Below are 24329 nucleotides of genomic sequence, written 5' to 3' on the forward strand. Positions count from 1 at the left end.
TCTGACCTTATCACACTGAGTCTTGGATAACTCTCTTCACCTCTATCCACCTGAATCAAGCAGGATACGTGTTCTCATCTTCCAGGGGCTGTGAAATTCTCAGTCACTATCACATGTGGAGCTGAGCAGAGGGTTTCCTTTAGCAAACTACAACAATTCTTCTCAAAAAATGACAAGAAGTCAGTTGTTTTGTTCAATAAAAACAGCCAGAAGAGCTCAGAACTCCTCCTACAGTCACTCTTCCATCTGGCTCCCACCAACTGGAAAAAAATACCTAACTGTGCTCAGCTAAACTCTGCAATTCAAGTCCTTCCTGTAAGAAAGGAGGACAGTAGTTGAACTGTGCAACAGGAATAAGAAGTATTCTGTTAAATGGCCATTCCCAGCATCCTTCAAATGACATCTTTTGACCACTTTAACCCTGCAGGGTCATAAAGCTGAAGGACAGAGGAAACTGGTACAGTCAAAAACCTGCCAAAACAAACTTTCCACGTCCATGTGTACATTCAGGAGCACTGTGTGCCCAGTTTCCTCCATGCACAGTGAATTGCTCCATTTGCCCATTTAATGGAGAAATGTGGAAGGGAGGAGCAGGCTGCAAAAGGAATACATACACCACCATGACAGGAAAAAAACCAAGTCTTTGCTCAATGACAGCTCTGAATCCTGCTCCTGTCAGTGTTGTGACATTCTTTGCTCTGCTATCACATGACCTGTGGTCTAACAGGTGACCCAAACACCTCCAGCCAGGAGCTGAGACAACAGCAGTGAGTCTGAAGATTCCCCAGGGAATGCCAAACACAGAGGATCAAGAGGGGGAATGTGTTTCAGATGAGACATGCTTCTAAAATCATTAAGATACAGACTCTGCAGACAGAAGTTGTTCTGCCTGTTAAAATATGAAGTACATTATCCACAGATGCCAGAGATCAGGGTTTTTGCAGGTTCAGAAACAAAATTTGAACAAGAAATTATTATAGAGACCACAGCACTATACTCAGACCTTCAGGGCTGTGACAGATTATTCCCACTGTCTCACTTATTTATTGAGCTGGACAATGGTACATCTTATTTCACAGACACAATGTGTCTCTTGCCTGGAGCTCAGGTGGATACCATGAAAATCCCACATGAGGAATATTGGCCACCTAAATAATCTACTTTTGCACACAAATGAGGACATGGGGACCATCAGTTCGAGGTGGAGTTTCAAAAGGCAAGCATGCCTTGGTGCTTCAAATGAACCCAGCCAGATTGGAACCAGAGGGATTTCTTCAGAGCTTGACCCCAAAGAATCTGTTTCTAGTCCTAAAGCAGCTGCAGCTGCTGAAAATTCAGCTTCTGCTTTTTCTGGCGCGATTGCTTGTGCTGGACATGCTGTTGCTCCCATCTCCTCTACCACTGGTCCATCTGCACAGTCTGGGGAGGGTCCAGGGACACACACACACACACACTTCCAAAGCCAAGAGGAGAAAAATTCATTTCCCTGACACAGGAATTGGGTGCTGGGCCAGAACTCTTCCAAGCAATGCAGCATCCTCCGTGCAGCAGAAGCAGGATGGGTTAAGGATGACAAGACACAGCAAGAAGGAAGGAAAGCCTACAAGTCCAAACTGCTGGCCTATCCAACAGGAAAAATGCTCCTCTTGTGCACAGAAATGTGCTCTCTGGCCTGAACTTTCTCACCAAAGCTGAATCTAGTTTTTAACCCAACCAAACCTGTACTTCTCCAGCCATTCTGAGTGCAAAACCCTGCAAATCTATTGAACAATTCCTCCTAAAATTTCTTTCTCCAGTTCTTCCTCAGATGCCTGAGTCCAGCTCATTTAGCCTGACATTATGCATTCAATTTTAGAAGCTGCACAGATGAAATTCTCTGCTCATTCCTTCCACCCCACACTCAGAGCACATCAGAAGAGATTCTGTCTGCCTCACTTGTCATGCAGGACAACTGGATGCCCAGATGAGTTTAACAAAAATGTTAGTTATTTATTTAGGCCCTGATCCAGTGAAGCACATGCTTAACTATAACCAGGATATGCAGCCCACTGACTTCAAAGCAACTATTCACCCTGTCTAAACTGTTAAATATCTGTAAGTGCTTGGTGGACTACAGTGAATACAGAGAAGAGAGGAGGATTTGAGGGAACTGTCTGTGCAGGTGCATCCTTAGGGACTCTGCTGGCCCCGTGCCCAGCTCACCAGCTATTTTAGCGAACACTCACCACAGTCCCATGGATAGTTTGCATTGGGAATGGTAACAAAATAGATTATTACAATCAGGATGGCAGTTTATGCAAAAACATACATTTCTACTTACATTGTTGGCAGAGAAAAAAGGTGAAAGAGGTGAGTAATATTGAACTGCAACACAAACACTTCCTGTCTCAAACTGGGGAAGAAGGGAGTAGGAAGTAGTATTTTTCTAGCACAAGGAGCATCCATATTACACTACAATTTTGTGCTCACTTCAATTATTCAGAGATCACTTCTATAACAATGAATTCTTCATTTACATCTTAAAGGATGCAAATAACTGAAAACACCATGGATTTGTTACTCAAAATTTATGGTAACTGTGAGGAACATTGTATTGTGAGGTTGAGCTCAGGTAGTTAGAGGAAAAAAGACTGTTGTCCCTACAACATCCTTTTTCTCTCTTTATCTGATGTGTTTGATACATCAATAAGTGCAAGAGCTCCAGGGTGCAAAGGATTTTGCTCAAGTATTTATACAAAGGTTATTTCACATCTGAAATAAATGCAGGAGTTTCCAATTACACAAACAAATTAGGACTGACACCCCTCAGTTCTGACAGAGGAGGGGTGTTACAGTGGTTATCTCCTCAGGCAAAGAGAGAGGAAATTAATTCAGTTTATGGTATTCATCTTTCATTTTCTTTAGGAGATAACTCCCTCACCACCTTCCCCACTGCTGACACACTGTCTGCTCCTCTCAGACTGTTCAGTTGATTCATCCCTAATTGCACAAAGACCACTTGAGCTCAGCTGTGTTCTTAATCCCACACTTTTCTTTTAGGAAGAAGGGCTCATGCTCCAAAACCTCATCTATTTCTTCCACTTATATGAGGTGCTGTGAGAAAAAAGGCATCTCCTGTCTTGCCTGATCCTGACTGTGACATGTAGCAGTGACCATGACCATGACAACACTTAGGTGTTGTTACCATACCTGGTTACAAAAACAGCAGCATCCACAGGAGGGGTGTCATCCCTCGCACCAGGAACCTGGTTGTTACCAAGGTATTTTGCTCCACCATATTCTTCATTTTGCCACTGACAGAAGCTCTCCAGAGATCTCTCTCCATGATGCCCAATAGACAACTTTGCCTTTTTCGGGGGGAAAAAAGGTACAAGAGAACAATTATCAACCACAGTCTTTACGTAAAGCATCAGATCTCTGATGAAAAATCACAGGCTCAAAGACACAGATGTGATAGAATGAGAAGTGTGAAACCAGCTTTATCTGAGCGGGTGAACTCAGGACTGTGGACTCCACACTGACTTCTGCCAGCTGATCTACAGACCAAACTCCACCAGCTCAGCAGTCACAAGTTTCTAGTACAGCTCTACATCCAAAAGCCTCCTGAGTCTGGAATTTATACATTTGATACCAGAGCAATGTCATTTTTAATCTCTGTAAGAGTTAACTCCTGAGACTGGTTCACAACTATAAGCAAACAAAGACTTACCAGCGAGGATAAATAAAAAGATTGTAGTTCCTTTCACTCCCCCAGCCCCCTGCACTTCCCACCTTCAGTGCTGCCTGGTGAAGTGTGACAGGCACCCTCAGAATTTGTGATCCTGTGGCCAGACAGACCCAAGTCCCCCCTCCCACCCTGCTCTGGGAGACACCACAGAACAATTGCAGCAGCAGGGCAAAAATGAGTTAGAACTCACAGGGCGGTTGTGGAGCAGGACTAGTTTGGTCACTCGAATGTTGACTTTAATTCCAAGGCTTTGATGCTGAAACATGTTGTACACCTGTCAAAATGCAAAGAAAACATCCACAGTATATCAGCAACAATACCTAGTAATAATTGAAGAAACTAATTGCAACTAAAGTTAGACATTTGTCCTGAAAAACCGACACAGAAAAACCCCCAATGAGTTGTGCTACTACATTCAGTAAAATAAAGAGCTTTTAAGAGCTACTGTGTTACCAGCTCTAACAGTTCCACATACCACAGGGTAGCCACAACACTTGCAAAACCAGAGTAGGTTTGCTCCTACCTCCTGGACTGGGCTTCCCCACCTGACCAATTGGTCACAGACTAACCTGAGCAAGATTCAGCATTCAAGGATAAAAAACATTAAAAATAAACAAAAAATACACAAGCCAGTTGCTGAAAAAAAAAGAACCCCAACTTTTAACTGGAATAGACAAGATAAAAAATAGCGAAGAGGAGAAAAATATTCCAAAGGAACTCTATGAAACAAAGTCTCAGGAACATGGACATACGTCATGAAGCATCCAACCAACATGGATCTTTGGCATTTAAATATCAGAGATATCTCAATGCAAGATGAACTAATGGTGTGTTTTAGACTTCAGGAAATAGAATGGAAAAGCAATTTCCCTCTGTTATTTTCATATCTTATATAAGAGAATAGTAATAAGGCAGCACATGATGACACAAGCCTCAGGAAATACAAAAATAGCACCAGAAACTACCTTACTACTTTCTCCAGATTTTGCATTCCAGCTCAGATACTTCACCTCATTTTTAGAGGTTAGAATATAAGATTTTAATTGATGCCAGAATTTTACTCCCCCCATTTCTCCATGTACAAATGTTTTAACTAGACTATATAAAAAATGTGAGGGAAGGGTTTATTTTAAAAAGGTGTAAAATACCTTTAGTCAAAAAAATGAAGTCAAGACCACTGAAGAGAGACTCTTGACAAATGGGAGGCAGGATTTGGCCCCAGGTAAGCTGTATTCCTTACTCATTTGGCTACAAATATCACAGAGGCCCAGCTAACTTCCTACAACGAACCCAAGACATGAACACATCTTGGATATTATGTTTTCAACGCTTGGTATTTTTCCTATTTGTGCAAATACTCAGGAATGTGCTCAGTATAAGAGTGTTCTTAAGCTCTTTAGTGTTTGGGGTTGGATTTAAAGCACACACGTAAATGTTTCCTACAATTTAGGCACAGACTGCAAGACAGAGCTACTCAGTGTTTGACCCACTGACCTTCAGTATGAGCACAATGAGCCATTTATCTTCCCTGGGGCTGGTGTACAAATGCACACAAGTGCTGGTACTATTTGCTTAGCTCGGGGGTATGTTGGTAGAGCAGCTCAGGCCTCTCACTACAGACCAGGGGGGGATAAACTTGACACTTGCAGGGAAGGGCTCTGACAGATGACCTCTGTGTAAATGGAGACCTGGACGTTCAGCTGGGAGGGTCAGTGGGGCATCAGGCTGAAATCGCTCCTGTACCACTACAGAGCCTGACAAACATTTGCCTGGCATGGATGCCTTTGGTTTGCCCAACCTGCTCTAGCTCTGAGCCTCCCATAAAGTTTCCACTCACGACGTGAGGGTAAGTACAGCAAACATGTTCTTATCGCTAAGTCTAATGGTGCTTGCCTTCCCATCAGAGCAGACAAGCTGTCTGCCTCCAGACCTAGCACAGACCATCCAAACACCACTGATTTCAAAAGGTAGATTTCCGTGGCAAAACCAGCTGCTGGAGAGTTTAGGATGTCATCTTGAAGGCTGTCAGCCCTTCCTTTTCTGTTGTGCTCTCTGTCCCAAGGATAACTTTGACTGAACTTGTATTTGCATCCATCAGCGATCTCAGAAGAGCTCAACTTACCAAGCAGCAGCAACAAGTGGATACTAAACCAAAAGGACACCAGGCATGCAAAAGAGGCTTCACTTTGTTTGTTTATTCAAGCTTTGTTTGCTTATTTTCTTAAATGAAGCCAAAAGAAGCCCCAGATTGATGGTAGTTTGTGTTGCCTAGACTGAACATTAACCTTTCCCTCCAGAGGGAGATCACTTAACAATTACCATTACAGGCAACACACACTTGACTTGGTGAAAACTGAATTTGCCAACTAAAATAATTTGTATAAAGAGAAAGAAAGATGAATTAGAACAACTCACTGCATCCTATGACTTTTCCTAGGCTTGACCTCCCTCCTTCATTCCTGACTCCTTCCCCCTCACCTGCAGCCATGCAGGGGGACGCGGAATGGGGGCTGTGGTGGCTTCATAACAGCTCCTCTCTGCTGCTCCTTCCTCCTCTACTTTTCCCCTGTTGCAGTATAAATCCCCTCCATAGGCTGCAATTCCTGTCAGGAGAACCTGCTCCAGCGCAGGCTCCTCTCCTCAGGTCACAATATTCCTCAGGGAACAGCCACCTGCCCCACCATGGTTCCCCATACAGGCTGCAGGGCAACTCTGCTCCAGCACCTGGAGCTCCTCATCCTCCTGCTCTGACCTGGCTGCTCACACAGATTTTTCCTCACACTTTTCCCCTCACTTTTTTTCACTATGCAGCTTTTTTTTGGCCCTTTTTTCAGTACATTTTCACAGCAGCACCGCTGGCTCTCCTGAGGGGCTCCACTGGTGAGGGCAGGAACTGGGTCTCCCCTCAGAGCAGCCCCTCATCCCCCCTGCCAGCCGAGCCCCAAACACTGTCCTTTTCGATGGAAACCCACACTCAAATCACAGGTGGAAGGGACCCCAGTGAGAAAACACTTTTAAATGATTTGATAAAAAAATAAGAGCCTGATTCAGCACAGGTTGTTCACAGCCGTTTTGGTGGGACACAGCTGGCGTTAAACCAGGCCGCGCTGGGCAGGCTGTGCGCAAAGGAAGCACTATCACAGAATCCAGCTGTCTTTAAAATAAAAGAATTCAAATACAAAGGTCTTTCCTGCTCCGAAATGGGATTCCATCATGGCAGCAACAACCTTCTGCCTTACTCACCCAGCCAACAAGGAAACCATCACCTGCTGACTTGGCGTGTCCAAGCTGTTCAGACACCACGTCCAAGTGTCCATCCTCACCCTGTGAGGTAATCATGCCAAGTGAGGTGGCTGGGATAACTGGTACCAGGGGATGAGGAATGGGATTTCCCACTGCAGATGTTCTCAGGATTTCCTGCTGCACGGACAACGTGCATTAACAGAGACACTGACTCACAGACACCTCCCTTCCCACTCCCAATACCATGGGCCACCCTTCCTCAAGCCTGCAATTGCATCACACCCTTGAGGCTGCTGTGACCACTTGCAGCAGGGGAAAAATAAAAATATTTGGGGTATTTTAGAAACTTCTAATAATATAAGGCAGCTGGGATCACGAGTTTGGTTTCATGACAGCCGCTAACACACTGCCATGGAACAAAATACAAAGGTTGCTGGTATAGGACATCACCACAGTGGCAGAAAGCAGCTTGGCTGGAACACAAATGGAGTTTCTTGATCACTAGGCTGAAGGGAAGGGATGGGAAAAGTGGTCAATGTGACTGAAGTGTTGTGGTTGCCCTGCTGCAGATTAACTTCTTGCTGTATTGACTTCTCTGTGAGGAGTCATCAAAAGTAGAGCAAGCTTTGAAAACAGAGAGAGAGATGGTAAAAATTATCCAAATAGACAGAAAAAAATGGAAGGCAAAGTGCAGAAAAACAACAAAAAAATAAAGCTTGTTTCTGACATCTCCCTCCTTCATCTGCACTTCTCTGACAGAGCTTTACTGCACAAAATGCCCTAGAGAAAACAGGAGAGCTTGAAGCCTGGACCATCCTGCCCTGTTTGCATTCCTCCTGCCTTTCTTCCTCCTTACAGCTTTGACGTGGAAGGGGCAAAATAAATGCAGTTTTGCTATAAGCTGTCCAGGCCTGCCCCAGCATGCATAAAGCACAACCCAGACATAAGGAATTGGGCTGAGAGAGGAACTAAACTACAACATTTTAATTTTTTTTTAATTCTCAAGAGCTTCCTCTGCAGGTGGACGGTAGGAGGGAGACGTGTGGGTTTCAGATGTTCTGGAGTTCAGAACAGCAACCCTGAGGGTAAATTGACTTTTTTCTTTTTTCTTCCCTAAGCATTGCACTCAAGCAGGAGCTTTCCCATTGCCTTGGCTGCTGGACAAGGTTTGGACAGCAGGAGCATTAGTCAGGTTACTGAGGTTGTCTTTCACTTGTTTTGAAAAGTGCTATAGGATTTCTAACACCCACCTAAAGCCAAGCTTTCAAATTACTCCTTTAAACATTATGAAAAAGAACATATTCATGGCTCTTTATAAGATACAGTTGACATAACTCTTTCTCCTGGGGCTGCTGGAGCGAGAAGAGAAATCTGTAGACAGTGATCAAACACTTATATCCTTTTCCCTTATGTCCCTGTTCCCATCATGAAAATTCCAGATCAGGGTAAGGGAGCTGATTATCAGTGGCAGCTCTGGAGCCTCCATGTGCCAGCCCCCAAGAGCTCAGATATAAATCCATCAATGCGTGCATGATAAAAATGATTTTATCCGCTTCTTTAACATAAAAAAAACCCTCACAGGGGAAATCCAAAATGAAAAACAATCCGTAGAGTGCAAAATCAGGCTTCGGAGAGTAAAACAGTATCACTGCTAAAGAACAACATAAGAATTTTCCCTCTTAATGACATCCAAAAGATCAGTAACTTCAAGTTCCTGCTTGCTGCTGCAAAGAGCTTCCACACTAATCTCATGGCTTAGAAACAGCTGCAGGAGAACTAACACTCACTGCAGTAACTTACCCCTCCATACTGGATTCTCTGAGAAAAAGGCAAGCTCAAAACCAAGCCACACTTGTAATTTATTCCAAAACCCCAAAAAATGCACTTAGGGCAGAAAAAAAACCCAACCCAACTCTTTTTTTTTTTTTAATGTTTTCAAACCCATAGAAAGCAGCTGTTGAATTACTATGTTGTGGTCTTGGAAATTCAGACATCTCTGTCCCTAAATGCTCAGAGGGTCAGTCTGGGTGGGACTTGGTTTGCAAAGTCAGCTCTGCACAACTGTGAGGAGCCAACATTCACAAAGTTCAGGTACTGGTTGAAACCAGTCACTTCTCATTATTAAAAACACACCAGCCATGGACAGAGCCTTCCAAAGGGTCTCATCCTCATTTATCATATGCTCCAGAATCATTTGAATCAGTTTTTTCCAGAAAGCTCAAAGCCTAAACCATGAAGACCAGCCAAGAAGAGGCCAGTGCAGTTTCTCTGTGAGGACACAGAATCTTTTTTCTTTTAGACGAGAAGAAGACACAAGAGGAAATAAAAGCATAAAACTCCTGCAAGAAAAAACATCCATCCAAACAGCTCCACATGGATGAAAAGCAATGAGAAATTATAGCTGCCAGATGCAGACTAACAGAATGGGTGAGCAAAATAAGCATGTTTTTAAGCATCTTGTACCACCAAGGCACTTGGTTTTGGAATTTACAGAAGTTCTAAACACTGGTGACTACAGAAGGGCATGAACAGGAGATGCTCTCAAGCCAAAGCATGCAAAGGTGAGACAAGAACTGGAATAGAAACACTGCAACACTGAAAAAGCTCAATAACAAGGGAGTTTAACTTAGAAAAATAAATCAGCATCTCTATTTAAGTAGCTGGTTTTGAATTTCTATAGTTCTGCTGGTATCTCTCCTTGACAATGTCCTTACATTCCACATGCCCACAAACTCATTGCCTTGCTAAGGCTGCAGATGTCCATGGTAGCATTGGACAACAACTTAATCTCCTGTTTGGAAAATCGAGCTGAACCAAACACCTTGCCAGAAAACAAGGTTTCGTTTTAGCAGTGGTGACTTAAAAAAAAATCAACTCAAATCTCTGGAGCCATGCTTGTTTCTACTCATACATCACAGAGTACCTTGGAGGGAAATTCTTCCATGATCTTGGAAAAATCTGTCTTACAACTTCAAATATTAGTTTAGTAAATGGAAGAATTTGCACCTCTACAGTGACATTCACAAAAAACCAAGTACTTCTAATGTGAGTCTATCCTCTGTTCAGGGGGATGGTCTACTACAGAACTACAGAATACCATTAAAAACACAGCATTTGCTACATGAAGTACTACCTGTTATTTCTGGGTTCCAAAATGGGTTTGCTGTGCTTTTTACCTGTTATTCTAGAGAAGGGTGGTGGGTTTTTTCCCCCCTAAGATTCTCATTTAACAAGGGAGCAATAAACCCGTATTTTGAAATGCTGACTTTTTTTCCCTTCAGAAATTCTTGTAACATAAATAGATATTAAATACTTTAAGGCAGATCACTTTATTTAAAATGTCCATAAATATAAAATGCATTAATAAGACCTCTTAATGCTTGTTTTGTGGTTTGACAGTAAACGTAATGGCTTACAGAGAGGAGTTAAGTTAATATACCCCTGACCAGTAATGTTCTATTTGCTTAAATACAAGCACCCAAGCCAAAATTAACATTCTGGTTTCTTTTAGAGGCAGCCTGCCATCCTGCAGTATAGCTGAATAAGCACTGCCTAACATCATGGGGCAAATCCTGTCCCCCAGCTAACAGTCACAAAAGGCTGACAGGGAGGCAGGGCAGGAAAAGATCCCAACCAGTCAAGAGTTTGGCCAAGACCGATCTAAAGCACATAACTCACTCTCTGAAATAATGTTTTTCTGCATTGTTCTTCAGCTTCTTTTGCTGGGATGAAGATCAGCTTTCATTATGCACATGGAACATCAAAATCCCCTTGATTTTACCTTGTTTTACAACCTCAGAATAAAGGATTTATGCAGCGATGCCATCTATGTGTTTGCCTACCGTTATTCCTCAGTATCTTTTGGTCCTGCCAGTCACTCACAACCAGTGTCCTCAGGGAAGCAGAGGCCTGAAAAATTATGTTCCTACGAGTGTGGGAATGTAGGTGACAAAGGAGAGAGACTCTTCCATTGCCCCTCTGAAGGCTGGAAAACTGAAATGTAAATTCAAATCTGAAGGCTAAAAAGGTGAAACATAAATTCAAATCCTATCAGACATGAGAAAAAACTCACATAAGCGAGACCCTGAGAGCAATGACTTAACAGTGGGAAGCATTTCAGCTGGACTTTGCACCCTGGGAGATGTCACATCACTGTGTTCCTCATCCAAGAGTCCTCTTCCATGTGCACTCTCGAACGTCCAATAAAGGGGTGAGCTCACACTACAGCATCAGAACCAAGCTTAAAAGTCCATCAGCTAAATCCATTGGAAACTAAGCTTCAATATTTGTGTAATAAATGGGTTTAGAGAACCCAACCCATCCATCAGCACCTCTCCACACATGTGTGTTCACACCTGGCAAGATGATGTTGCTGAGATGTTCTGCAGCACCTCAGCCTGGACAGACAGCAGGACTCAGCCATCTTTTAAGGCTTGGTCTACCAGTGTACTCATCCCTAACAATTCTCCTCTTTATCTTTGTGTAGATAAAGCTACACAACACAGAGATTCCCAATGGTTATGCTGAAATCACTGCCCAGTTGGCATGTAGATCATCAAAACAGATGATTAGACACGTCTGAAAAGCTCTCACAGCCATAATGCCATGTACCTGTGGAGCACAATGGCAGATTTTTATTATTTCCCTGATGAATTAGCGCAGAACAGAGTTTAGGAGGACCCTTGGGTTGCCACTGCAAACAAAAAGCTTCCATCACCCCTCCCAAGGTCCCAAGCACTGAACACAAGGAAGAAACTCAGCCTTGGCATGTTACATGTGAATATGTATTTCTGTTAGTTCAAAAAGTGATTTGAGAAGCAAATTTGTTCAGAGCTGAACTTATGTTCTGCCTGCTCATTCCAACCTGATATAAGAGTATAAAGTTGGAAGACTGTGGCTTTGAGAAGAATAAGGCTCTTGTGCCCCCAGCAAACACATCCTTAAACACAAGAGAGTCGGTAAGGAGACCCTGAAATGATGGTGACATCCATGGATTTGTTGCAAGGAGACATTTCCTACAAACCAAATAACTGTAGAGCCACAATGGAGCCCCATTAAGTGACCATTGTCACAGCACCGTGAAAGGCAAATAAAAGGGAGAGGAAGGGACACAGCAAAGAAGCCTGTTAATGGAAATGACTAGTTAAACAAACTCCCTGCTTAATCAGCAAAGCAGTTCGCTGCAGGAGAGCTCCCTCACACCAATGCTTGATAATGCAATACAAGACCTCTTAAAAAGCTGTTGTTCCAGAGCTGGTTTCTGCTGAGCATCCAGCACTCAGCTCTCCACTGGGAAACAGGACTAGGCAATTACTGTTAAGAACTGTTACTTTTTCCCAAGCCAATTTGCTGCTCATGAACAACAGAGACACAGGGAGGAGAATGAGCTGTTCTTGGATATTACAATAGCATGGGCAGAGGAATAGGAGCTTCCTCCAAGACTTCCTTGTGCAAATGTCTCTGGAAGGACCCCTGCCGTCTCTGAGCAGAGTTTTCCATGTCCACATCCAATTTAGCCATTATCTCTTTACAGGCACTGCCAACAGCTCAGTGAGCTTTCACTGAGGGAGGCTTTGTGTTCCCTTATCAGCTGAGGCAGAAGGCTTCACTACAAGGACAGCTCACAAATTAACACTCCCACTCCACAGGAGCCTGCAATTTCCAAGCATCCTCCTCACTCCCGACAGATTCTCTGCAGAATTTCTAGAATGCTTCTAAAGCACAACTCCATCAACTACTCATAAATATGATCAGCACCACTTCATGTAGCCCCAGAGGTTGCAAGGGATCAGCTGGCAGTTTGGTGATAAGTTTTCCAACTGAAGCCACCATTTTCATTATGTAAAAATCAGAGATAAAAAGTGTTTTGGACATAAAGGCAGGTTTTCTGATGGAAATCAATATGACTGCTGGCTTCAGTAACACTTGGACTGTCTGTGACACTGATCCACAGAGAAATCTCTCTTATGAAACAGGTATGCCACGGAAATCTTTAGGAACCCAAGAAACATCTTGTCTGACACCACCATCTATCTACTCCTGCTCACTCTCTTCCAAGGTAAACCACAGCAGCACCAAAAACCTGGCAGAAAACACCACTACTGAACAATTATTTTCTAACTGAAAACTTGCAATTCCAGTTTAAAAAAAGGTTTTTTACTGTGATGTCCTTTGGAAAACACAAGGAATCACACAAATGGAGAAGAAGAGGCACATAACACACGAAAACCTTGCTCACACCTCAAGGTCAGAACAGTTTCCCATTTCTGCTGTCAAGTAAAGCAGCTTGAATCAACCCTGGATATGATCTGGTTACTCTTGCTGGTTCTTTTGAGAGTAAAATGCCCACTTACCATATTCATGACTGTGAGGATGAATCTCTGGGCAGCCTCTGCCCCGTGGTATTGGACCATGTCGGCATCTGCCACCACCAGAGTCTCCACCGTGTACTCATTCGTGAGGCGAATCGCGTTCCTTCTCTCCCTCCAGTCACTGGTTGATTTCATTTTCTTCTGTCTCTTCTTTTCTAAAAGTCAAAATATTCCTTAAGGCTGGCAGATCATAATAAAACATTTATACCCCTTTCAACAAACATTCTCATGTTCAGACTGCAAGGACACTTTAATTAAAGTGTTCTTTGCTGGTCAAAAGAAGCAACCAAGAGGTTCCATTGAAAGCCGATCTGCACCTCTGTGTACAGAGTGTGTGAGACCACCAGATGACATGCAAATAAGGAAGAGGATGGGAAAAGAGAAGTCCAAAAAAGCCAGAGTTTAACTGTAATTCAAACCAAGAAGCCATGCTCTTGCAAAAAATTTGAAAACCTGTTTGTGAAAGGAGTAACATTCCACTATAATGGAGCAAGTACTAATTGAGGAAAAGTCTGTTGAAGACAACTTTAGGATAGGAAACCATGCTTTGGGATGCAATGTACACTCTAGACCCTGCAGCTTCTCCACAGACAGGGAAGTTGTAAGATATTCCTGGAGTCAGTATTTCCATCCGTTGCATTTTCACTTGCTACCAGCACTACTACAGCAGAGTAACAGAACATAAGATAGTCTCACAATTTTTAAATCAAGTGGGATTGTTTTGGAACACAGGTTACTGGCCAACTGCAGAAGTCTCTGGCTGAGACTCAGGAGTGCAGAAGGTCAGGTCAGATAAGACCTTCTCAAGCTCTCTGTGCTCATTTATTGCTGTTGGCCTGAGCAGCAGCACCAGCAGCTGCGGTCATGGCCACCTACGAGTAGAGCTCATGACCCAATTTGTTGGGGGGTGTGACCCAAAACCAGGGGACTCTCTGCACCAGCTGAGTTATGAACTTCAGTCACAAGAACCCATGACAAGGGCTCAATTCAAGGACTAGAAATCGAAGCAGGGATCAGCCACCATTAACACAAAAATTAAACCACAGAAGTTAAACCTCCCTTCCTCCAAACTGAGGGACTGACGGATTAGTAGCTTGTCTTCTAAGCTGAAAGGTGAAATGTGTTTCACAGCTCAGAGGCAGATGTGCAAAGCAGCTGAGGCATGAACAAAGGAGAAATTAAGTTCAGATATGAAACTGGACCCACTCACTTCTTTGCAGTCACAAAAAAGGTGTTCGTGTTTTCAGTTGTAAAATGAAAGAAAAGCAAATGAAGTCATGAAAACAAATTTATTTTTGCAGTAAGAAACGAACGGCCAAGATTCACTGAAACTATCTCTGCTTACTGCTCAGCCTGTGATATATGATGGGTAAGATGCTCACACTGGTACTGATTCTTTTTCTTATGGAAAAGGGAACACACAAGTCCTGAAACAGCACAAACACAACAGTCAACGCAAAAGTGGCACGGGATGGACCGTAATGGATCATCAGACACCTTTTAAGTCACACAGCACATGCTGCTCATTTCCCAGAGCAGAGTCACTTTTTAATTTTCTCTAGACTTAACCTGAGGCCCTCTCTGAGCAAAGCCCCACTCTGCAGCAGGCAGAGCTGAGTTAGCGCTCACTCATCCTGATTTTCCACGACCCGTTTACCAGCTCCCTGACATAACTCAGCTTTAATTTCTCTTCTTTCCCAGGTGATCAGTTTTCCCTGAGTGACCTTCCTGCATTCAGGGTGATAAACCCCATCAGCTGGAAGCCCCCTAAACCCCTGCCTTCACTCATTCATGCATTTTCTGTCTTGTCAAGATGCACATTTGCACGTGTCCATCCCGCCTCCCTCTCCCGAGTTGTCTCCCAGCCATCCAGCACAGCTCTGCACGTGCTTTTCTGCCCAAGGCATTGACTGTCAACACTTGGTACATATTTTAAACTGAGAAAACAACCATGAAATTTGATTTGATTTTTTTTCTTAACAGGGTTTGGAAATATCCCCCTGGGTCTAAAGAGACAGACAGGAGCCTATGGACAAGCAAAAAAAAAAAAAAAGAAAACATGGGGTGATCATAAATAATGGAAGCTACGTGCCAGCAGCAAAGATGGAAATAACCAAGTTTCAAGGCCTTTTTACACAGGGACCGCAGGACAGCTACAGAAAAATGCACAATCATGACAAAACTGCCCCAGAGCAGGGGATTTCTATGCTTCTAAGTGCTTCAGAAAGGCAATAAAATAAAAAAGACTGTGTGAGAAAGCAGGAAAGATGAATGCACCTTTCATTTGCCAACTATGACACGGAGAGGGCTTCACCAAACTTTTATTGAAAAGCTCCTGTGTTTGTGTGCTTATTCACTTCATTCCTGTCATCACCCATCCCTCCCTCTGCACAGCTGCACACCTTTACCTACAGGTCTGCAAGATTGTCTTTTCAATACCGGGGAGAAAGCAGAGAAAAAGGAATAGAAGGCAAATTACTCCAGTAAAAACATTGACCTTTTGGGTTTTGCTGCTAGAAATTAGAACCTTCCTGGAAAGAGCAGCACCTCCCCATCATATTCTTATTTTGGTAATTCCCCAGGAAATGTAAAGTTTACAGCTGGTGTAAATCCCCTACCTACAGAGAAGTTGCTCTTATAGGGGGGCTAAGCCTAGACTCAACTAAGTCTGGGCCTGGCACTGAATGAGCTGTGCAAAAAGGCTTAAGTGGAAGAAAAAATGGGAGTACTCTGCATTTTCACTTAAAAATCTCCTTTTTGGTGGAATAGAAGACACTTGTGTCAGAGGAGGAGCCCGTTATGCTTGACTGTAGCTTGCCCTCGGGGGAGAAGAGGTCATGCCATGGTCATTTGCCATGGGATTGCTGGCACGGTCCCTCCTCCAGAGGCAGATGAAGGAATTGGCACGGCTTTGCCAATCCAACTCGGCACCTCCTTGCAGAAGGCAGCTGCACAAAACTCTGCAAGGTGTGACTTCTGGAGAGCAGCAGCCTGAAGGGACTCCTGGCAGGCTGCTGGGTAGTCTTGGTTCACTCAAAGCCCCTGGCCCCCGTTGCTCCATGAGTTCTGCTCGAAGCTGTGGACTGGCGGCTTTCCACGGAGCCGTGGGGATCAGAGGCTGTGTGTGGAAAACCACCAACCACCACCCCACAGGCTGCAGGGGCACAGCCAGAGCGACCTGACAGAGAGAATGGGGGCTCTCACTCTGACCCTCACCCTCACACTGTCCCAGTGTAAGCTCACCTGCACCTCAACCAGGCAGCCCACAGAGAGCTCAGGTGGTCACTGAGGTACTTCCAGGACAGGGAAAGCACAGCAACACCAACTGCTTGAACAGAGGACTGAGTGTGTGTGTCCCTTTCTTTTCCCTTTTCCTCTGTAATTTGTAGCTCCTCCATAGGGTAACTTTTCTTTATCCTTTCTGTCCTTGTCCACAGTTGTCTCTCTTTGCACCTCCCTGCCCACCACACATGCCAACAGTTTTCCAGCATAATCAAGCACATGGAGAAAAGAAGCCATTTGCATGGATGAACCCTCACAAGGAAAGAAAAGACACATCCCACACCACAGACATTTGGTGAAGAGGAGAAAAAGATCCAAAACCAACAGTAAAAATCCTCATTAAATGCATCTGCAGCTCATACCTGAGGTGAGTCAACTTTATGGAGGTATCCAAAAAAACCCCATCTCCAGAGCCTCACTACAGAAACAAGTCAGCACAGAGAAGTCTCACTCCTGCCCTGCCAGATTTATGGACTATGGGCAGAGAATCCCTCCATGAGTACATGAAACCCCAAACTAAAATAAACATCAGCCATTAAAACAGGGATTAAATGCTTGGTGGATTCTTCACTTGAACAAACTGATGTTACAAATTTTGTGGTGCAGATGTTAAGTGTTAGTGTGAAGGCATAAGAGGCCATAAACCACGGGCAGGAGCCTGTCAGAGGAGTTTACATTGTGGGGAGCACACAGAATCAAAGTGAGCACTATTTTAGGAGTCAGGTGTTCCCTGCTTAAGAGGTCAGAGAATTTCACATGAAATATGAGCTGAAACAGTCAATCTCCAGCACAGCACGTCTGTGCTGCAGGTGACTGGGCACAAGGGACATGACTCTTTTGCCAGTCACCTTGACAGTGTGTTACACAGCCTACCTGGCCAAAAATTCCACAAAATTCGGGCCTGTTGGGTGAAGAGAGAAGGGCAATACACCTCCAGATCCTCAGTGTAAAATGGCTGTAACATTGCAAAGTTCATTTGCTGGCTTTTATTTACAGGTTCTTACCTTCCCTTGGCTCATCACTGGTAAAGCAACACGATCACATCATGTTCTGCAGCCCAGCAGCCTTGAAATCTTCCTCAGAATGGAAAGAACCACAGTCCCTACTGTGATCAGGAGCACAACAGAGCTCTTCTGAGGCCTCTGTAGAAAACTCCTTATGTTTAGTGCTTTTTATGGCAACTCAACAGATGTACAATTCCAAAGCAACCGCCCCAAATGACCTTTTCCTATTACACACCAAAAGCACTGTCTAGCACTGTCTGGCTTTTGGCAGATTCTTGCTGTAACTGCAGAGTCCTTTCCTGTTCCTCCTACCTCCCTTCCAACAGTATTTCCCAGACTCATCTGAAAAGCAACCTCTTCTCCTACAGCCTTCCACTTTTTTTCCCTCCCTGATCTTTCCCTTCGTAATTTCAGCTGCCTCATTCTAGTTAAACCCACTGACAGCTTCTGGATGCAGTTCAACAAAAGCCACAAATAAAAGTAAAACTGCAGAATCCTTTCTGCAAGGCCAGACTTCTCTCTAGAAGCTCTTTTCTGCTGCTGCCTTAAAAATCCTCTCCAGTTCTTCCTCCGGAGCCCTTTGCTGACTTCCCTCCTCCCATGACCCCTTTAACATCTCTATACACCCCTGATGGAGGGCTAAGCTCTGTTTGATTGTATATTGTTACTTCAGCAGCATAAAAAGCAGGAGAGAAGTGGGGCAAACAGCTGAAATTACTTCTCTCCAAGCCCCAGGAGTTTCTACAGAAACTTTCCCTGGTACTCACATTAGGCAGGTTTTATTAGTTGCACCTAAAAGTAAAAATCATCACCTCTCCAAAGGAAAACAAAGCAGCAGATCCTGCACACAAACCAAGCCTAGAAATTAAAGAAAGGAAGTTCTTGGGGTATATGCTTACTGCTTAACCTAAAACCATATGTCTAGTTTGCTGAATTATCAGAGGGACAGGATGCCACAAAATTTCCCTGGTACCAGTAGTAGGATAGAAACACCTCTCAAAAGGCCACAAATGCCAGACATGGAAACATGGAGCCCCCTTTCCCTCTGCCAGGATGCAGCACAAGAATTGTCCCTGTGCCCTGGCCTATTATACCTCCACCAAAAGCCTGGAATTTCAGATTTACCACAGCCAGCTGGTGCCAGCGGGGCAGCCTGAAGTTCAGGAATGACAAATGGCTGCCCACTGAAACCACAGCTGATGACAGACCAAGAGAGATGTCCTCTCATTTTTAATGCCCTGTCCTACAAAACTGCACCTCCAATTTCCCTCTGATTGGAATGGCAGACAAAATCAGGCCTCAGCTAGGCTAGGAAAAATTATTCCACAGCAGAATGAGCCATTACTCCCCTAATTCACCTTCCAAAAATGGTTTTGTTTTGCTTTGGGGTTTTTTTGTTTGTGGGTTTGTGTTTTTTTTTCCCAAACAGTCACTTTCATAACAAATCACAAGTTCATGACTATTTCTCTGGCACAGCAGCAAACAAGAATTTGAGACAGAAGTCATGAACTCTGCTGCATCTCAAAACACCACAGAGATTTTACTGCAAGGTTTGTTATCCAAGTTAGTCTGTGGCTTGGACACATCAGTTAAAACCTTATTCTTCTGCAAAACACGCTCAGTCATCAAAACAACACATCTGTCTTCAATGGCAGGTCTGTGGGACAGCACAGGATAAGCACCATGATCTCTATCTCCTCACTGGTTCAATTTGTCACCAGGATTTCAAAGATTCCTGGTGACAAAGATGCTCCAAGTCCTGAACTATGAGCACTCCTCTCCTATTAAAAGGATACTTTCCTTGTGGGAGAAACAAGGACTTCCTCGTGGCAGATAAATAAGACAATTTTTTGCAGGCTCAGAGAGCTGGGGATAATGGTAATATGGAAGAAACAAAGACAGCTAAAAGGTGAGCAATATAGCTTAGTCTCCTTGGAGTCACCTGCCTGCATTTCCAGCCAGAATGACCACTGAAATATTCACGAATATCCCAAGAAAAGGACAGGGTACACTGCACACCCGAGCTCTTCACTGCCCACCAGGTTGGATTTCATTGGATTCCAATGGAAACCAACACTAAGGTTTATTGGGAACCAAGCAAATGAGCTGTACAGCTGCTCAGGGAGGGAAAGAAACCCACTGACTGTGTGTATTTACACATCCTCTTTCTGTGTCTCTTTGCACCTTGACAGTAGAGGAAGAAGAACCTGGAGCCCCTCCTGCTCCACATATCCACAGGGTCCTCACTGAGGGCTCCACCCAGAACAAATCCAGACCAGCAATAAACCCTCACTTGCCACATGGGATGGAAAAGGACACTTCTGACTGTCAGACTGCCCCAAAAGGCTGCCAGTTATCAGCCATAAGGAAACAATCACACTCTCACAGGGAAAACCCAGACTCCCCGTTTGGAACACCAGGGAGGGACCTGGAAAAACCAAGGGATTTATCCACTCAAGTGAGACACACTCCTGTGGGTAAAGAGCTGAATTTCTGACACAGGGAATCCTTCTGTGCTTGCAAACACTTAATCACATTACATCTCCTGGAGAGCCCATTGTTGAAATCCTGCTTTAATTCTTCAACAGCTGCTTCCTAATATGGACTAATACAGGTTGCATTACATCTCTCTATTTTTAGTGCACGTGTTTTTGGCCATAACAACTGGTATTTCAGGCCAAGCCAAACCTGCAGAGAAAACACAGCTAAGAGACAATGATTAAAGATGGGGAAATGCAACATGTGTTTAGGATTTATACCTGTTCAGGGAAAGCCTTCCCTACATTTGATACCTGCACACCAGCACTTACTTAAATTATTACCAGCTTTGATAAATTGTTAAAACAGGTTGAGAAACAACTATACACAGAAGCAATGCATTATTTTGTGAATTAAAATACTGATCTTCCTGTTATTTCACTGTATGTGCAGCACATTTGCATGAAAGGAAAACTGGTTCATTTAAACTGACAAAAGGGTTTAAAGCAAACCCACATTTAAGAGTAATTTATGAGGTCTATATCATAAACATGAAATAACAACCTTCCCTCCAAAGACAAGCTGCTCTCTCTCATGCTCCTGGACTGTATTTTATATCAAACCCCTTCTATGTAAGGAGACTTTAATACATCACTGGAGACCTTTGGAAAAGTTATAACAGAAGTTACTTTTCCCAAAGAAACAGAAAGTTTTATGACACGGTTAGAGGAGATTCCTGTGCTTTCACAACATGGTTTGACTCTGTCTTTAACATTGGTATTTTCTCAAAATCAAGAAAAACATGAAATTTTTTCCCCCATCTTTGATGGCATAGAAAATACGCAAAATATGTGTCCAAATCTCAGTCAATAGTTAAATTACTGTTGCTCCACCATAGTTAACATAGCTATATCTATTTATTGCAGCTGAGGTTCTGGTGGATATTGTCACATATTTTAACAACAATTTTAGTGTATATGATACAAGGTCACAAAGAGCCAGGGCAATGAAAGAAGCCCCATCTCAGGGGGTTTCTACCCCCAGTCTGAGCTACAGGGGGTTGGGCACTGCAAAAAATTACAAATGATGCATCAGAAGAGATCCTTCTGTCCTGCCTGGCTCATCTGTAAAGAAAATCTCACTCACATGTACTAAACCCTACAAACACAACTCCCTCTGGCTCCCCTCTCCCCACAGAGAGACCCCTTCTCAGGGACCTTTGACAGGAAAGTTGTCAAATTTGGTCTTAAAATCAGAGCAGAGTGTGATGGCAGGTTTGCACCCCAAATGCAGCCCAGTGTCTAGAGATGAGAAGTGTCTCACATCACTGGTGTGAAGCTATTTCCCATGTTCCTCACGTCTCCAAGCTTCAGAGCAAGTGAAACCCAACCTTTCCTTCCTTCCCCCTCACTGCCTGCGCACCTGGAAACCTTTTAATAGGTTTTCTGTTTGCCTCACAGGGGCTCATGTTCATGCCTGGGAAGAAAATGTGCATTGTGACTTGAACTCCTTCTCTTGCTGGATGACAGGTGATAAAAATAATACACATATCATATGACTGACAATAGCACCTGGCCCGTGGTGATGGGATCCCTCCTGTGCCGCTGGAGCCCTTCGGAATTTAAACAAAGGAATTAAAACATCGGCCCTGGGATTATTTTTTTTTTTAACCCATTAGTGGACACTTTCAGACTCAAATCTCAAGGAGCCAGTCATGCAAAACCTTAAGTACTTTCCCATTCCTGACTACAGCCAGATTAATCCTCTTACACAGATTATTCCAGGAGAAATTTGGCTCCTCCAAAGTCCTCCTGCAGCTCTAAAAATAATTCTGAGTGCTGTAGGACATGTTACGCCACTTAGACTGAAGGAGTTGTTTTAGAGATTTCAACCACCACTTATCAAACCTTGCCCTGCCCCAGGGAACTGCTCAGCTCCGTTTCCCTCTCCCATGCCTGGCGTTTCCAGGGAAAACACCACATTTCTGAGTGGAACACAAGCTCAGTAGCACTTCGTGATCAAGTTCATTTTGCTTTCTTAAAGTGCTTTCCTCTTCCTCCTCCTCCAAATGCTCACACAAGTCATTACATCACCAACTATCTTTGTTTTACTAGTAATTAAGCTCATTTGAGCTTAATTTGCCATTGAGCAATTTAGCCTTGTTTAAATTTTTATGACGTGATCAGTAATTAACATCAAAAATTCAGCATCTGATTCTTTGTATTTCATCTGACTCCCAAATAACCCCAGATTATGCCAGTTACCACTGAATTACAAGATTTTAAGAAGAAAATATGAACTGAGGTGATTCTTGTGTGTTCAGAAAACAGAAGAACAGCAGCAAAGGACTGGAAAATGCCCAACCATGGCAGTTCTGTGCCTTAGAAAAATACTCAGTTTATACTGTATTTACACAGACATGTATTTTGTTATGTTGTTCCCCAGCATAGGATTTGTATCTAAAATGTCCAGCATAGGAATATTCCCCATGTATTTACAACCTCCATCCATTCCTGCCAAGCTTTAGCCTGGTTGAGCCAAATTAGAAATGGAAAACAACCTCTGGTGCAAATCTGATCAGTCCCTCACTCAGCCCATGTTGGTGAGTGCCACAGCAAAGAGACCTTTTCCCAGGAGAAACTCTGGAAGCACCCCCCTAGGTCGTCACTTCCACACAATTTCATCAGGAATGGGCCTTTTGTGTGTCAGATAGGATTAATTTTTTTTTGTTTCTAAACTCCTTGTGCACGAAAGTTAATCCAAACCAGACAGGAGTCAATTAGGTCGTTAACGTGCTAAGCCTATTAACAGCCATGACTTACATTTCTCTCCAGCAACAATGGAAAACATTCAGGGTCTGCCTTTAAGTGGCAAAGCCCCTGAGCAATTGCATTATTTTATGCCAGGGCTCCTCGGGGCAGGGGCTGTTTGCAGGAGCAGCACAGCCCGTGGTGCACAACAGGGGGCTTTGCTCCCTTTTTAGCACAGCCAATTGCACCCAAGGGGTAGGAATTCTGTTCCCAACTGGTTTGCAAACTGCTGTGTGATCCAGGGCAGGGCAGGGAATGACACAGTCCCCGATTTTGCTCACCTAGTGCTGGGGGAGCTGTCCTGGTCTCACCCAAGGGTCAGAAGCCCCTGCTCTCCCCAAATCCCAGTCCTTGCTTAGCCCCTCAATTAGCCTCAGGTTGGAAAAAATCCATCACAGAACAAGATGAATAGCCTTAAATAAATTTTATATCAGACCATCAACCTCCCTCTGCCCCAGAACTCCGATACACGCTCAGCCCATGTGGCCTTTCCATGACCTGAGATGTGGCTGTAGTGTTTGCATGTATGAACACGTGTGTACATGTGTGCACGTGTGCCCTCAGCCCAAAAAACATGAAGGACTTCAACAACTTTCCTTGCAATAGGAAATCCCAGTTCCATGGATCAGGAACCTGACAGATATGTAATTAATTCTGCTGACACAGATTTAGGTGCAGTCACACCATGCCAGACCAAGTGCCCACCCAGCCCGTGCCATGAGGTCCCCCAGGCTCTGATGGTCACCTCTGGCATCACCTGAGGAGGACATTCCCTTTGGACAAAGCAGGGAAGAGCAGTGGGTCCTCAGACCCCTTCAGGAAGCAGTAGGTGCTACTGGAAATACTTTTTTTCAGTGTCTCCTTTTAGTATCTTTGTACTCACTCAACTCCTCTTCCCCTTTGTGATTTCATATAATTTATTACCCAATGTCTCCCCAGTTTCCTTCCTTTAGTCCCTCTTCCCAGGGAGGGAATTTCAGCTCTGCCAAGGACAGGCAGCAACCTGCCCCTACACAGAAGGTCAAAAGGTTCAATGGCAAAAGGATGAGAGTGATTTCCTGCCCTAATTTTGGTTCAATTCAGCTTTTAACTAAAGTCTCTCTTATTTTACAGTGTAAGAATTCTGTAATGCAGATTCTATGACCACCGAGCTGCAGCACCTATGGAACTTGGCTGGGAAATCAGAGTGGTGCTGAATTCTGGTGTTTTCTCTAAAAAGAGACATAGGGGATCTGTAACTCTAACCAGAACCAAGATGTCATGCTCAGAGAATAAACAGAGAAGATTGGCTTAGTCTGAACCCCTGAGAAAGATAAACCTGCTGAACTATTAAGAGCTCAGCTCCACACAGGAGAAAATTGAAGTCTTGTCTATAGGATTTGCCAACAGCAGCGCCAGCCGGGACACAACTCAT

At 43.9% G+C, this 24329-nt stretch overlaps 1 protein-coding gene across 1 annotated transcript in view; it reads right to left on the reverse strand.

Moving 5' to 3' along the window:
- ADAMTS17 (ADAM metallopeptidase with thrombospondin type 1 motif 17) overlaps positions 1 to 24329 on the reverse strand; it is a 168872-nt gene that overhangs the window by 134562 nt on the left and 9981 nt on the right. The window contains exons 4-6 of the mRNA XM_027688787.1: positions 13324 to 13496; positions 3918 to 4001; positions 3190 to 3347 (exon numbers count right to left, since the gene is read on the reverse strand). Of these exons, the coding sequence (XP_027544588.1) occupies positions 3190 to 3347; positions 3918 to 4001; positions 13324 to 13496 (415 nt within the window). The remainder of the gene's footprint in view (positions 1 to 3189; positions 3348 to 3917; positions 4002 to 13323; positions 13497 to 24329) is intronic.

The sequence above is a fragment of the Neopelma chrysocephalum genome, unplaced genomic scaffold (genome assembly GCF_003984885.1).
Source record: "Neopelma chrysocephalum unplaced genomic scaffold, ASM398488v2 Primary Assembly neopelma1_75, whole genome shotgun sequence".
In the NCBI taxonomy this organism is placed as follows: Eukaryota; Metazoa; Chordata; class Aves; order Passeriformes; family Pipridae; genus Neopelma; species Neopelma chrysocephalum.